The 16,737-nt window shown below is 42.1% G+C and overlaps 1 protein-coding gene across 1 annotated transcript in view; it reads right to left on the minus strand.

Moving 5' to 3' along the window:
* LOC118410535 (C3 and PZP-like alpha-2-macroglobulin domain-containing protein 8) overlaps positions 1-16,737 on the minus strand; it is a gene marked incomplete in the record, with an annotated part of 108,215 nt that overhangs the window by 65,584 nt on the left and 25,894 nt on the right. The window contains 17 exon segments of the mRNA XM_035812293.1: positions 270-344; positions 1,245-1,332; positions 2,035-3,341; positions 4,223-4,285; positions 4,716-4,880; positions 5,304-5,518; positions 6,105-6,261; positions 9,702-9,776; positions 10,644-10,800; positions 11,235-11,316; positions 11,898-12,074; positions 12,600-12,680; positions 12,936-12,987; positions 13,200-13,409; positions 13,963-14,197; positions 14,882-15,014; positions 15,446-15,512. Coding sequence (XP_035668186.1) covers positions 270-344; positions 1,245-1,332; positions 2,035-3,341; positions 4,223-4,285; positions 4,716-4,880; positions 5,304-5,518; positions 6,105-6,261; positions 9,702-9,776; positions 10,644-10,800; positions 11,235-11,316; positions 11,898-12,074; positions 12,600-12,680; positions 12,936-12,987; positions 13,200-13,409; positions 13,963-14,197; positions 14,882-15,014; positions 15,446-15,512 — 3,339 coding nt within the window.

The raw sequence follows: 16,737 nt of genomic DNA on the forward strand, positions 1-16,737 counted from the left end.
TATTTTTGTTCCTTTTCGTTCCTTTTCGTTCCTTTTCGTTCCTTTTCGTTCCTTTTCGTTCCTTTTCGTTCCTTTTCGTTCCTTTTCGTTCCTTTTCGTTCCTTTTCGCACTTTCGGTAGACCCAGATTAATTACATTCAAATTTGCGAAATGACTTGTATACTATTACGAAACGACGTGTACATTGTTGCGAAAAGACTTGCCTCGTTGCGAACTGACGGTTGCGAACTGACATTGTTGCGAAACAACCTGTAAGCTTTAAAGCTTACCTGGGATAAAATGAAGACGACTCTTCTCTGCTCTATGCTGAAATGCATGATGGGTAGCGAGCTGTCCGCCATAAGCTGTGTGGAAATGGTGAGAAAAGACAGGGCAGTAAAGAATCAAGTCTTAACGACTTTACATATTCATACGTTTTAAATCGGGTTACGGTGTCATATCTGCAACTGCGTCTTATAGATTAAACGGATTCTTTGCAAAACATTCAAAGAAAACGGGGTTATCTAGCTCTAAGGTTCCTCTAACTGAGAGGAATGCTAGCTCTATGGAAAAAAATTGGCCCAGTTAATAGAATCTTCATCAAGCAGTGACTACTTTTTAAAGGTAAACACACGTACCTCCAAATATTCAACGGCCTTTAGACTATCTTGTTCACGGAGTGACCTAGTTTTCGCGAGAGTTGTGACAACTAGGTCGAGACTTGCGTGGATCTTCTGCCCCTCACCCCGCCTCCTTGCGGAGTAGGGATAAGTAGGACTTGGGCAGCTCCCAGCCATCATTGCGGTTCAGCTTCAAATCTTCCAACTGGGGCAACTCTCTCGAGAAGTAGGTCACTCCGTGAACAAGATGGACTGATAGCCATCGAAAAATTTGTACGTGTGTTTACCTTTAAAAATTCGTCACTGCTTAATGAAAATTCTATTAACTGTACACATACGTGGCGAATAAATCTCTTCAACGAAAACTTTGACCAAATTTTCCCCGGATCACACTCGCGGAATCCAAGAACTTAAATCTGTTTCGCATTAGTTAAACTGTCTACTGAATGGAACAAATTTTAACCAAATTAACCAAAATGGGGAATCGTAAATTCTTCCCTTCCAAGTCAAAAAGTCACCAGATTCAAGGAAAGGGAGGATTTTAATGGATTTTAGGTGGCATTATAATCGTATTCCCATTGTGAGCCCTCTACTGCGCAACTCCAACGTGACGTCTGCGGTCCAGCAAGTGTGGAATTTACCTACCTTCTGTATTGACATAACATCAGCTGAAAATCCTGAAAACATCTCCACCTCCACAACAACCGGGTTGGACCAGTTCCCGTCGTCCCATCTGTAAGGTTTAGAAATGTTCTGGTCAGAATCTAGCGTTTACTAAATGTTACGGTCACAATCGAAAAGCGGGCTCGTCTGGTAGTTTATTTTAAGGGCTGTTTCATTTTGCACTTTTTGGTGTGACCCCTATATGGCCTTATGGGTTACCTTGTGGATACCAGGTTACACTTGGGCACGGTCGGGCCCCGGGTTGTTTTCATCCCGTTGTTAAAATCAAGCCGGGACCCGGAAACAAATAGACACCGTGATAAAATCGTGAAAACACAGCTGTATTTGACAGCGGCGTCAGGTCCTTTTGCTGACCAGGCCAACATCTCTAGTCAGGAGAATTGGAAACATCCATTCCGTTGATTTACGCATAAGACATGTAACATGAAATAACTACAGTACATGATATATACAAACTTTCTCTCGCACATTCACGGACGAAAAAAAAAATTAAAATGTTGAAATCACTGGAACAAAGTAGTTTTTTTGTCTTTCTAGGTTAAAACATAAATCAAACGTACATTGTCAAGATATAGCTAGCTAACACATCTATTTGTTTTTGTCTTTTGTCAAGATAATGTCAATCCATTGTCCGTATATGCGTCTCTATGTTTCTACTATGTACTTGAAAGTAGCCCTGGGGTATTGAATTCTAAATTATTTCTCACGTTATCTATTTTGGAAAATAAACACGTCACAATGAGGGCCTTACCTAACGCATGTCTCAATGACAAGGTGGTCTTTGTGATTGTTTTCACTCGACGTTTCAACAGGTTGCAGTTCCAACTCAGCTGACCCATGACTATAGTCAACGTCGAAGTCCTCTTCCAACATCGCGGTGATGTTACTCCCACTCAACCCAACTTCGCTGAGCTTAGACAAGAAAGCTGCCAAAATGTGATCGTCACTGACGTCAGTGGCATCCTCACCCGGAAACGGAAACCCGAGGTCACCATAATCCAGACTCATTTCAATGCCTTCTGGTCCATCAAATGTCTTTTCCATCAGGTCACCAGTACCGGCATCATCGTGATTCTTCTGTTGCCCAAGCTTCAAGTCGTCTGTGTTCGAGTTAGGGACTAGCAACTCTAAGTCCATTGGAGGGAAATCTAAACCGATTATGTCCTCTTCAGAGTAGCCATCCTTCTCCAGCTCTGTCGAGTCCTCTTTCTCGATATCTATTCTAATGTCTCCATCGGCCTCAGTACCTCTCTCACTAGAGGCAGAGGATTTCAACTTGTCAGCTTTAAGCAGCATCTTTTCTTCCTTTCTTTTCTTGTGCTGAGTAATCTTACCATCGTTGAGTGTTTCCTCATTTGATGACGAAGATGCTTTTGCAACTTTGTCTTTTGCTGATACTCTAGTTCTCTCCTGTTCAGTATCTTCTTCAGAACCATTTATTTTCTCCTCTTTATCTTTATCTGTCTCGTCCTTCTTGCTCCCCTTACTACCATTCTTTCTGTTCCTCTTGCCTTCCTTTCTTGACCCACCATCATCCTTTGGAGAAGCGTTTCTATCCATTTCATCTACCTGCTTGCCGTTTATAGTTCTATCTGAAAGCTCATTACTTCCAGTGACTTCAGTAGAATCTGATCTATCGGCAGCGGTCTTGTCGCCACCCGATCTTTGTTTCTTCCCATTTCTGTGTCTTTTTCTCGCGAGTTTGATTTCGTCTGTGTCTACGTCTTCTCTCAGTCTTTTCTGTTTGTCTTCGTCTTTTGTCCTCCTTGAGTTTTTCGCGTTCTTCTTACTTTCTCCCGGTTCCCTTTTCTCGCTACTCGTATCCTCTTCATCTAAAAGTTGGTCGTCCTTGGGTGTAGCATTCGTTCTTTCGTCTCTTTTGTCCTCCTCACTGGAATACTTTCCTCCGTCTGGTTCTGCTTCTGAGTCTTCGTCAGCTGTTCCGTTTTCCAAGTCTCGTCTGGTCCGGTATCGTCGCGAGAGTTTGGCTGTGACGTGTATCTGAAGCGGGCTCCTGGCGCCCTGGTCCGACTCCAACATTTGGTACTTGGCACCCATCTGTAACAAGAAGAACAATTGTGCGTGGCGATTGTAACAGGTACAAAAAATAGCAATGGGAGTTGAACTTCACGCATCACTGATATCTAGCAATTGACAAAGAGCTACTCTATTTCATCGAATAACAGCCGAGGATAGACAATCTAGTTGTGTTGATACTCTAAAACAGTACGCTGCTTCAGGGAAGTATTGTCTTGTTTCCAGACATGAATTGACCTATATCCCTTTCCAGGTATTAGAGAATCTTCGTAAATGTTAAAAAGATAGAATCAGTGCACTCCTCCCATAAATGCCATCCCTGGTCCGCTAAAGTCTGCTAGGTAGCTAGCTAACGGGTTTTGATAATGAGTGAAAACTAGCGGAAAGATTTGGATGACCTGTACACAGTACCGTTATGGCTCTATCATTCTACCTCCTGCTGGTAACTTTCTCTAGTGGGATATCTCGATTGGTGCCCGTTTGGTGAATATCGCAAAGAGTTAAGTTATAGCCAACGGGTGTGGTCCAATGAGATCCGCTTGAACTTTGCAGAAAAGGAACTCATTACATTGATTAACAGGAAACCTCTACATTTTATATATCGTCTACATCAAAACCAACACATATGTATCAGAGCCTTTTACATCAGAGCCCACCAACCTTCCGTCAACCAAGACGGGGGCCGATACCAACTGCTAAGCACATTTGACTCTTTGCTGACGTCACACTTCGGATGTGTGACTTAGGCTTTTGGTCATATTAATAACTTGATAAGGATCAGAGGACTGATCGAAAGCTTGTCATTAAGCGCTTTATCTTTTTTCGTATATATATATATGGTTCTTAAAATTGTAGCATGACGTATGTATCAGTTTATAAGAAAAAGCAATTTTCATCTGTACCTGAAACAGTGCGCAACCCTGTCCAGAGGCTTCAACCTCGATCATTTGTAGTTCGGCAGAAACCTGCGTCAGAATATTAAAAAAAAAGATGAACATATTTATAAAGTATCACTAAGTCCGTGTGTGAATAGTTTATTCATGTTGAGTAGTAACATTATATGTAAACAACCAAGTAATTCATTTACGTTTGGTGCCGCATTGTAAACACCACACTAGCTGTGAATGATATATGTAAGTACGTATACAACTGCATCTGCAAACAGCGACACCTATCACTGCAGTGCAATGTGAACCAGTCAGAATTGCCATGATGAAGGTGACTGACGGTCACCGAAATGTCGATTTGAATGAAGCATTTGGTTGTGTGCAAAGAATCGTCTCATTCAATTAAGTTCGCAAAAATGGTTTGCATTTTGCAGCTATTTTAAGCTTTGTTTTCTGATTTACTTGTCTTAACTTACAATAAAAAAAATTGGAGATATTGAAAATTTACCACTTTGCTGACGATAGCCGAACTCCCTCTACTGCTGACGCCGAACTGTAAGGTCTGATGGTGGAAGGGAGAGGTGGATCGTACGAAGATTCGTACGTCAGTCGGGACGAAGTCGCGGTCCTGTAGACCATAGGCGGCTAGGGCCTGCAATGCTATCGCAGTATCCTGTAAGAGGTTACCATGAAATTACATGCAGATATTAGATACAATTTTTTTTTTCATTTGAGAACACAGGGAAGCAACACCCTTGTACAAAATATTTACTTATTAATAACTACCGTTGTAAAATGTCATTGGGAGCAAACCCAAGTCAACCTAAGTTTCCTTAGCCCTAAGGCTCAATATAGACACAGTTTTTCCCGACGTCTACCGATTCGATTGCTGGTCGCCGAAAGTTTTTTTTTCCGGCACATTAGGTCATCATTGGCATAATAAGCGAAAATGATATGGTCACCGGAAGATGTTAGATTCAACATGACCGCGCCCATGAACTAAAGAGTCACTAAAGGCAATCGCAAAACGGGATGACTTATGTCAAAACCTGTATATCCTTCTGGAGTGAAATGTACAGAGATTATTAGAAAGTACCTGTGTTGAGCTGAAGCCACCATACGCACTCATCTGAGTAGCCAACCAGCGAACAGCTGCCTCTGACGTCGTTTCCGTTTCCGGGTGCACAACATGAGCCAAGATGGCGAAGGCAGTGGTCTCCACGTTGGCGGCGCTTCTGGCGGGGGAGGAACACCCCCTCCCCGCGGGAATGGGCAGGTCCGAGATGTCGCTCTCCCAGTGGACAGTGTCGTCTGCAGGTGAAAGTTCACAATTATAGGCATGCGTAGAGGGTGCATTTTGATGCCAACTAGGCTTGTTAAATGTAAGTATAAAAACATGAACAAAAGACTTGCAGGCTGTAATTCTATATTTCATTACTACAAGTGTTGTTTATGTTGTCTATTTTAAACATTTAAGGCATGTCTCTACCCATCTTATTATTTCCCACCTTCCTGCAATAAATGTCATCATAATATTTACCTAAAGTGCCCTAAATAAGTATATCAAGTTCATTTCAAAATGATACTAGTTAATAGAATTTTCATCAAGCAGTGACGAGTTTTCATCAAGCTTAAGTCCTAATTACCCCTTGCGGAGTAGGGGTGAGTAAGACTTGGGCTGCTCCCAGTCATCATTGCGGTTCAGCTTCGCACCTTTCAACTCTCGCGAGGATTAGGTCACTCCGTGAGCAAGATGGACTGAATTTGAAGGAAGGTGTATTTACCTTTAAAAAGAAGTCACTGCTTGAAGAAAATTCTATAAACTGTGCACATACGTGTTTATAAATCTCTTCAACGGAATACCAGACTAATCTTTACTCCGTGACATGATGTTTACCTTCCTTGATGCTGTGGCTGTTGAGCCGTTTAAGAGCCAGGACGGATGACGGGTGTCCGGCCAGACCGAGGCAGTAGGCGGTCAGTGCTGCCGGGTACGGCTTGTCCAGCTCTGCGCCACTCAGGTACGCCAGGGCCGAGGAAACCGCTGACTCATACTGAGAGGAAACATAAGGAAAAGTGTTTAATTTTAAGTGAAAATGGATGAAACAATACTCAATGAAACTACCAATGAAACAATCTACATACCCAAAATCATGACGATCTGTCAACCCTTCCTGATGTATTCCCTTTCAAAGTCTCAACCAAAGCCGGTCCCCGTATGTCCACAAAAGCCCGTAGGAGCCATTTTGCAATAACTCTCCGTCCTAGACTAAAAATCACGAATATAGCAAGTCCACGCTGCGGTACTGCAACAAGCCCCTACGGGGTCCAACCCCCTGACTGTATTTCTGTTATATGTTTTATCTTACTCTTAAACCTTTAAACCGATTTGAGCTCCTCACAAATAAACAAAAACAATACTGCAAATCAATGCAATCAATCTATGCCTTTTCGGGGTATGCAGCTCATCCACAAGCGTACAAACAATATAGAGGCTAGCTGTACCAAAACATGACCTTCATGGTGAAGGTAAACTGAATGAATCAAATTGATAAAAGCTTCTAGTACCTCTATCTAAAAAGCGGAAAATAAGGACAATTGAAGAAATTTTGTAGATAGGGTTTAACTTAGCAACAGCGAGTGAGTAGAAACTGTATCTAGATTTGTACGTGAGTTAAGAAAACAACAATATATTGTTTTGTGTAACAGATGCTTTTAGTTCGGACAGATCTTTAGTTCTGTAGATCTACACGCTTATATAATGTGACGCGGTAACATAACGTTGCGTGCAAACAGTAAAGTACCCTTATCGTCACCTAGGAAAGAATCTGCCATCCGGGACCGACAGCTGGGATTTCATTAACCCCAATTATAACAAATACTAGCTCGATGGTTGACACACTGTGATGCTCGATATATGGCACACGTTTGTTTGCTCATTCATTGCAACACGATTTTATAATGACACTTTTTAAGCGGGTGCCTCACTGGGTCGCACCTTTTGGTCACTGTTTGCTAAAAACGTTCACTAACAGTCGCCAACGCAAATTTGTCATCGATAGTCACCTGCTCGCCTGAAATGGCAACAATTTTTAGAAATCATGAAAAAAAACCTAATTGTCAAAATGACAATGTAATGAACCAGACCCGAACTAGTCGCCAACAGGCGCGAGCAATGTAACTATCTTTTTTGATAAATTTTAATTTTTAATTTTTTCAGAGGCAACACTTTGATTTCCATCTTCCAATCTAGTTATCTTGTATCTAATTTGGGACCAAAACTGAGTATGAGACATTCTAGGTTTGGCCATTTGGTTTATGGAGGTCACGAATTTTACTCCAATGTGGCATGTGAGGGTGGCACCGAAGGGAAAATGCAGTAAACTATTCAAAAGGTTGTCGCAATTATTTTCATTCAGGTTGAAAGACACTACAGACGTACGAAGTGGTGACGCACTCAAGTTGACAAACTTTTTTTATATCCGTATCAAAATCTGATATAGAATATTTTTATACCTGTCTTTTAGGTAGGTTTGATAACGTGTCTGAACCAGAAATCATGTTTCACCGTGTAATAGCAGTGCTCTTAATTGTGGATACTTGAGTTATGTTTGAATGATAAATTAAAGCCACAGGAATGGTGCCAGCTGCCTCGATTTATTATGATTCCAAACTTGTTTAGGCACCATACATTTTATGTAGTTGTCTGGTAAACAATATTATATCGTACCGGACAAGAACAATACATGTGCATATAGTTTCTTGACAATATATTGATGGACGTATGGAGAAATGTTTTTCTTTTCATACATGGACATTTACTGGTTGGAAGCATTCCTCAACCTAATGCCATTACATAGTTGGGGACCTTGAATTAAAGCAAAGTACTGTCATTAAAAAGTTATTTCAAAGGTGATACAGATAGTTGAGATACTGACGCGATAGCCAATGTTGCAAGCCTGAATAGCCAACATTGAAACATCAGTAGGTTGCATGTGACAGACAAGGCGATGACAGAAAAAATGCACACAGAATCCACACTTGAACATGACGTGACATGCAAACCGGAAATGAGATGTCATCCGCGTAACGTCAAATGCAAAATGGCGGCGCACATGGACGCATACGAAAACAAAAGAGGTTTTACTATCCCATCCAGCCCTGCATGTGTTGAGTTGTTCACCAGATTACCATGGCAGCCATCTAAGGTTATCTTTGGCAGGACTTCAAGCGTCCCGACAAGGAAAAATATTTCTCCCTGTCGTCTTCTTGGTGCTCATCCAAGAGTTCTTGCCGAACGTGTCAGCGCATCGGATCTCCCGAAGGTGTTTCGAGTTACCTCGGCTGGTTTCAAACGGGTCCAGATGACACTCCCCACCGTGAGGTGACTCTATTTCCTCGTCCCTGACGCAGGGGGCCTGACACTGAGCTTGAATTTCACCTACTGTTACGAAGAATAGTCATGCTGGGACCATGAACACATCGGATTTACGACTGAAATAAGGGGATTTTAGTTTGATTGGTCCTTGTGGACACAGAATTTACGATTTGAATGATCTGGACGTAGTTTTAAAGGTCCTTATATATGGACACGAAATTTACTATTTGAATTACGGGAACTCAGAACAGACGTCTCACTTCAGTTCATCCTCTGAGTTGACACAGGTTCAGAATAACAACATTCTTTGTACACAACCGAATGTTTTATTCAATCGACGTTTCCGTGAACACATGTAACCGTCTAAAGAGCAGTTCTGACTGGTTTGCTACTTTATATGTACGTTTGGGACCGCATATGTAAGCAGCGACACCTATGGCTGCAGTGTAATGAAAACCAGTCAAAACTGCCTTTTTTTCTCTACCTGGTGACCCTCAAAACTTTGGTTCCTACCATAAACTTTATCACTGTGGTTTCCATTTCCTGATGAATCAGCTGAATCTACTCCACTGGAACGAAGCGGCAAACCGCTGTTAGCAGTAGTACTGGCCAGGCAGATGTTGCCAAATTATGAGGGAGGTTGTTTACTACTTGATAAAACAGTAATGAAAACCCGTCAGGATGTTATAGTCGTGAACCTTAACCTAAAACTTATCCCGAACTGTTTGGTTTCGAAATGCAGTCTTATTTCAAACAGTAGGGGGCGCACATGACCTATTCCAGCGGGGGTGGGAACTATACCAGTATAGTACATGTACCAGTCATGCATTTAATCATATCGAGAATTAGAGGGGGTAAATGTGGCATTTTCTCCATAATGAAAAATACACACCATTAAAACCTAACCTCAAATACTTACCTGTTCTGTGAACTCTTACTGACGGAATTTCCAAGAAATTCTATACTATAATAGTCTGTAGATAATCTTCTTCTAATCACAGCCCTATGGTAGAACGAAGTTGCTGATTGGCTAGAATTGAGCAGAAGCAACTGGGTTTGATCACCTAAAAGCCACAAGAGCGCAGGTAAGACTTGATGTGTTTTGCCATGGCCTACCTGTACGCGTAGATTGGCCTCCAGCAAAGCCATGACCACCAGGGCTGTAGGGACAACACGCTCTGCTGCAGGGTTCTGAAATACGAATTTAACCTGTCGTGTCAACAGAAACCGATAGGTGGCTCTCCTGTGTAATACCACAGCAAGCAAAAATTAAGCAACAGATTGCATTAAGGAACAACTATGTTCCGTATCGCTCTTTATAAAGATCGCAGTACATGAAGTTAGCCTGGTATTCAAACCCATTATAGCTTCCATGTCATGTAATTCACTATTTCATAGGAACAAAGAGATTTGTCAGCAAGATATTGATTAGTATAAATAGGATAAACCTATAACAAATCTATCATTGAACAAAGAGCCTCGAGTGAAGAATCTTAATCAAATACAAACCTTATTCAAATACAAGTCTCTGCGACTGGATAAAAACGGAGATTTAAGGAGTCTCTAGGCGCTGACGAAGAGTAATGGATGCCAATCGAAACATCCGGAAGTAACGGAGAGCCGTTTTTATTAATACTGTTTACCTGGATATCTAACCTTTATAAACGAAGAACCTAATTGTACATATATACCCACTAGATTAATCACAGATAGTTGTCAGATATATGATATATCTTAATATATATGAAATATAAACCAAACACAGGGATTATATTCTCCTAAATGGCTATAAATTTCTCTCGCTAACTTGTTAAGGTAAACATGTGGGAACAGATATGTTTTCTTATCGAAGGTTTGTCCAAATTCATTAGCAATATGAATTTGTCTGAATTGCTCAGGTGTATGAAGTAGGAAAACATAGATACTGATAGAATCTATGTTTTCCTACTTCATATATTCTATAAGCACAGCTCTCTTTCCGCTGTATAATACTCTACTACAAAATGCTGGTTATCTCCTACTCTATCTAGACTACAATAACGAATTCAGTGTACTTACCTCCAGACGCCTGTTAAAGGTGCTACCAGAATCTGAGAAGGATCCATCGTCCATCTGCCGCGCGAGAAGCCACTTGGCGGCCTGGGAGATCACACGGGAGTCGAGCGGGACGAAGCGCTGCATCGCGGACAGGGTGCGGATGACGAACGCCGTTAGCCTGCATAAAAATAGGTAATAAAAAGCCGCGTTCTTACGTGCGTAAATTTAAGTCCGCTTGAGGTCCGCATGGAATTGGATGCCTCTACCAGGCTCTACAGGTCGCTGGAAAAATAGGAGAAATTTCTAATATTTTTCCAGCGACCTGTGGGGCCTGGTGGAGACTTCCATACGGGCTTCATACGGACTTAAATATATACACAAGGGTGAACCCACCATGTCCGAATTAGTTGCGTATTGACACTATTTAGCTCAGACCAACTCTGAGGCCGGCGAACTGTATTTCCAGTTTGATAACCAGACTGCACACAAATGAGTCAAAGTAGAAAAAATATCGCCGATGCTTGTTTCATGAGAAGAAGATATGCATTTTAACAATTTCATGTCACAATGTGTACTGTAAAACGTTGAATGCAATAAGATATAGCCACTCACCTGAGATCTTCCTTTCCTGCACTGTTTGCCATGCTACTAAAGGCTCCTGACATCTGCCGGTAACGCATCAGCTGCTGATAGCCTAAAAATGAAAATTTATTCACTGTTGAGCTTTTTATTACACTTGTAGTAACGCTAGTTAACCTTTACCAAGGGATTACCTATGTCTGTTTTGTTTAAAAACGCACGGGATATCTAAGGAATCCGATATGAAGTAGACTGGTGGTGGTTTCAAACAGCAAATATTGAACATTTTGTAGTTAGTATTCTTAAATATTTACCATGTTTTAAAAACGGATATAGGTTACCCCGCGGATACAAGTGAAAGGTAACATACTTAGCCAAGTGGAAGACTGGTTTCTTTTACGAAGTTGACAACTACAGATCATGGTTACCACATTGATGACTTCCATTTCTACGACTACGGCCATGGCTATACCTATCTCTCTGGTGTCAATTCCAAAAGTACCACACAATATGCTGCCCCATTTTAGTACAGGTATCATTCTGTTCACCCTCTGCTGAGAGAATTTGTTTTTCAAAATCGAGTGAAAATCATTGAGCGCACTGAGTCATCCGTAAATTTTACGTACGGTGGCCTTATGCAAAAGCCTTTTATATTACGACGGATTGGGAATCCACGTATAATGTCGGCTGCCGTACCTTGTGCCAGGAACTCCACAGCCCTGGCTTCGGTCTGCCTGTCGACCTGCCCCGTGTCCAGCAGGTAAGACAGCACGGTGGAGACGGAGAACAGCCTGACAGCAAGAACCTCGCCATGGTCTCCCGGTAGTCTCAGGAACTCCTCCATGTGATTCAGAACCGAGCCGACCGGGTAACCTGAAAATGAGCATTATCTTAGATTATCTCCCGTGTTTTGTCATTGCCTTTGCCAGTAAGGCTAGCACTTTGTAATAGGCACGTGCAAGGGTAAGTTGGACTGCCCTGGCTGTGCTTGCAGAACAGCCATATCAATTAGTACAGTAGCTCTAGTAATACATATCAACGTCGAAAGACGTACAATTATTTACAAACAAAATTTTAGAATATCAGCTCACGTAAACAAGTCACACTTTTGGACAATAGTAGGGTTTTTTTCTCGTGTGAGTAGTAGAAAAAGTACAGTGACGTAGTAAGGTCTTATAGTTGCAACTGAGGCAATTACGGTTGTATTGAGGTCAGTAGGCCCCTGTATACAGGCTGCCATTATGTGCAGAACCTTGCATCTAGCCTCGCCTATTGCACGCTCTTCTCAATTCAGCCCGTGGCTACAAAGAGAAGGTGATCGGCCCGCCCAATAACCTAAGGGTGGCCATCCGTTTGTTAAACGAATGTTCATTTATTCAGACAAGCAGGCGAACGTACCAACTGCGGTGAGGGTGATCTCTTCGTTCATGCGGTCCGGATGCAGCAGCAGTTCCAGGGTCCTCCTGACAGGCTTACCAACTGTAAGGCAAAAGTCACTTTTACGAGCGTGTGCTTTGGGTCTAACGTTAGTCTAACAGCCTATATAAAACTTTAAAAGCACTTTTCTCGGAAAATGTAAGAGAAATTTCTTATTGAGGAGACAGTAAAGCATGCAGAATTTAAACCAAAAAAAAAACACTCTAGGTCTTTAAGATGTGTTTATTTTTTCAATAAAGTTATTTTTAGAAGAAACGAGAAAATAAAATAAGAATAAAAAAGATACTGGACTCTTACCACTTGGACAAAGGAGAACCGACTGTGTTGTTCCAAGAGTGATTCCAGCAGGCTGAAAACAAATCAAAAGTAATTAAGAGAAATAGTTGAGAATGTGTTACAAATGTGTGAAATTCTCCGGTTCAGTAGAACAAAACGATGACTATCTTTATGTGTCACGGAAAATCTTAGAATAATTCAGCAATTTTTCACATAGTCACTTCCCCATCTAGCGACATCACGAAGAATGACACGGTAAGGTTTCTATTCAAGGTGTTTTCTCACCACTACGTCAATCTCAGTTGACCTCATTTCTGTGTGTGTCTTGTGCGTGGCCAGAACATCCACTCGCTTGCGCCCCCTGGCGGTTGAAAGGAAGTTGACAACGAAGGAGTAGTTGGCCTTCCCGTGAGGAGGAATGTCAAGTGGGTACGATTTGAACAGGTCGGGAGACAGGAACGTCAGAGAGTCAGGCTCTGCTAAACTCACCATCACCTGCAACAGACAACAATAATGAGATGGATGAATCCCTATTGTATAGTATCATACAAGAACAGACCTTGACGACAGGGTGTCTGTTAAATAACTTGAATGTGTAGCATAAACACTTCAAGTTGAACTTGTAACTTCCTTTTATAGCAGTTGTTTCTACAAGCCACGTCGGCTAAATGTAGAATAATTTGCTAGAAGAGGTTGGCCACCATAGGGTTTCATGTGATAGCGCCTTCATGAATAAGGGTCTGCATGCTCTTTTCCGTAAGGCCTAGATATAGGCAACCTATTTGTATCTCCTGTAACTCGTAGGGAAAACCATCTTATCTACGTAATTCGTAGCGAGGCTACCAAATTTAGCGTAACTGCCTTCCTTGATTTAGCGTAATACGTAGGGGGTTCTTCTGAATTCAGCGTAAGTCGTTGTCGGGACACCCCATGCAGACCCTCATGAATTCAACGGACTGATTCCCCTGACAAATTATCCCCATCCTTTTTTGACAGAATTCTTCTGTCCATAAACCCTTAAAAGGCCTTGTGTAGGCATCACGCTTACCGTCATAGGATCGTCCACGTGGTTGCACACACTTGCAGTCACCACCACCTCTTCACCACCGGTCACGCTGATTGGTGCGTCCAGATCGATGGAGAAGTTCTTCCGGGTCACGAACTCCACGGGGTCAGCAATACCGAGTCCCATTTCCGGATGTAAGGCGACGGCGTTGATGGTCCACCGCCCGGCCTTGTCCGGGATGGTCGTCTTGAATATACCCTCTCCCGTACACTCCACTCTGAACGTAGGAACATTATTTTCCATTACACGCAGACTAAGGGGCCGTTGAGGAAGAGGCCGAGACGGGGGCCGATACCGACTGCCAAGCACCTTTGACCCATTGCTGACGGCACACTTTCGGTCTGGATGTGTGACTTAGGCTTTGGGTCATTTCAACTTGATCAGAGGACTGATCGAAGCTTGTTGCAAGCTCTTTATTTTGTGTACGGATAGAAGGTTTCAAAATTATAACATAGTGTTGACTACCGTCAGAGATGATCTCATATTCAAGAATAAAATAAAATATACACAATGCTGTAGCCAGATATTCTATATGGATATGTCTTCTTCTAAAATACGCAATTTCTTCACCTGATACACCGCACAGCAACCGTGACGCACAGTAAATGCATCACACCAAAAACATGATGTCACATTCTGATCAGAAAAGATGCCCTTGCATGACGTCAAAAGCCAACATGGCGGCACCCGAGGGCGCCGACAAAAACGAAATAGGTTTCAAAGGATGTGTAAGTGACATTGCTACTCGGAAAATGTTTAACGTGGGGTTCCGCATTATCTTCACTTCAGCAGTGTTCATCAAGTAATCTTAATATCATCATACCTTAACGTTTGCATAGAAGAAAATATCCCCGTGCTATCCAGTGTAGGCGTCTCCGTCCAGCCGTCTCTAACAACGCACCCTGTCCGATGTTTGAAGGACTGCAGGGCTCGCGCCTCAGCCATGAGGAAATCCTTGTCCTGCGGCATGAAGTGCTCGTTCTGAAGCGCCTGGAAGTTCGCCTCCTGGATCTTCCTCAACGGCAACTGCTTCCCTAGTTTAAAAGTAACGATTTTTAGGAATTACAGGTTTCTGAGGTTTGCGATAGCAGAATATATTTTGTTGAAGGCGTCCTTGGGCGCAGCCATGTTTGATTTTTTTTTTTATTCCTGTTAAAATTGTGATAGCAAGAACTGATATTACGAACTTACCATAATGTGGTAAGATTTTATAATAACGTCGTTGAACGCGCAAGGAAAAGAAGTTTGAAATTGGAGGCATCTTCTACAGCAAAGCACTGGCTAAATGTAACTTGGCATTTGCAAATACCAACCTAAATAGCACAAATTCTCGTCTGAGCGCTACTTGACCCAATCATGCAATCACTTTTTCATTGGTCGAGCCGATAATTGCCATGCTATCATTGGTTGAGAGGCTAATTGTGATTGGCAGTTAGGATCAGCCTGGTATTATCTGTTTTCTTACCTTTGTCCTTAGCCATGCCAAACTTCCTGAAGTGATGGATCCGTAGATCCGTGAAGACCGCCAGGCCGGAGTCCTGTAATCAAAATACCATAACATAACAGTATAGAACTAGTTTAACTGTAATATCCAACACAAAGATTGGACTCACACAAATTTTCGACAAAACAGCACCAATCTCTGTCAAGGAATAAACAATCCACTGCTGTCGTGATGTAACGTTATGCAGATAGAACACGTGACTCGGTAAGAAGTGGATCATAGGTTGCAGGATTGAGCTTTAAGGTTGAGCTTATTAATAGGTGGCAGGAAGTCTATGGCGCCCACCATCTCTGTTCAGAAAATTTGGGTGAGTCCAATTTTTGCGTTGGATATTACAGTTTAACTAGTTCAATAATGACTTCTGCCAAAACTAATGAGCTTTCAAGTAAATATTATAAAAATGTTTGCCTTTGACGCTCTACAATGCTAAGGACTCCAAAATGATGAGGTTAGATGCCTCAAAATTCAAAGGAAAAGTCATGAATAAAGATTGGGCATGTTAAAGTTCAGGGTACAATCTGCAAAATATGTGAAAATGAGCTTAAAAGTTCGTTTCTTCGCTCTCCTATAAAAACCCTTTTTTCGACTACCTGTGGAGTTCATCATACTGTAGCAAACGCAAGAAAATTGGCGGAAACAGGATTCATGCGAACATTTCAACCCGCCCATACAAACTTTCGTAATCCACGTCATAGAATATCAACATGGATGCTTTCCTCTACTATTCACCACAGTTTTTGACTCGCTCATCAGGTGCACAGTACAATTTTCTACGACTTTTTCAAGTACTTTGACGCACTGCTTTGTGCCCGAACTACTATTGACCACTTGGGCCGCGGATGACTACAGTGTTATGCCACCTTAAGACACGACGGGTATGGTGAGGTGGACGAAATTAACTTTAAGTAGCTGACTAAGACGGCGGTCTCGCTTTCTTCTTTGACAGAAAGTCAACATGAGGAGAAGTTTCGATAAGAAGCCGATGGCTCGCGGTAGCAGTGTTTTGTTTTGTTTACTGTGTCAAGACGGAAGGCGTTAGAAGAAGTCAAACAGTGGAGGTTTGATAGAAACCAAAGCGGTGCCGCCAGACCACACACGGTAATGGGGTGATTTGAGAGCCTAAAATTCGATACAAGTGACCTACAGAACAATTTCTTCTTTCCTCCCTTCCTTCGTTCCTTTCCTCCTTCCTTCCTTCCTTCCTTTCTTCCTTCCTTCCTTCCTTCCTTCCTTCCTTCCTTCCTTCCTTCCTT

This window comes from Branchiostoma floridae, chromosome 2 (assembly GCF_000003815.2).
Source record: "Branchiostoma floridae strain S238N-H82 chromosome 2, Bfl_VNyyK, whole genome shotgun sequence".
NCBI classification, from domain to species: domain Eukaryota; kingdom Metazoa; phylum Chordata; class Leptocardii; order Amphioxiformes; family Branchiostomatidae; genus Branchiostoma; species Branchiostoma floridae.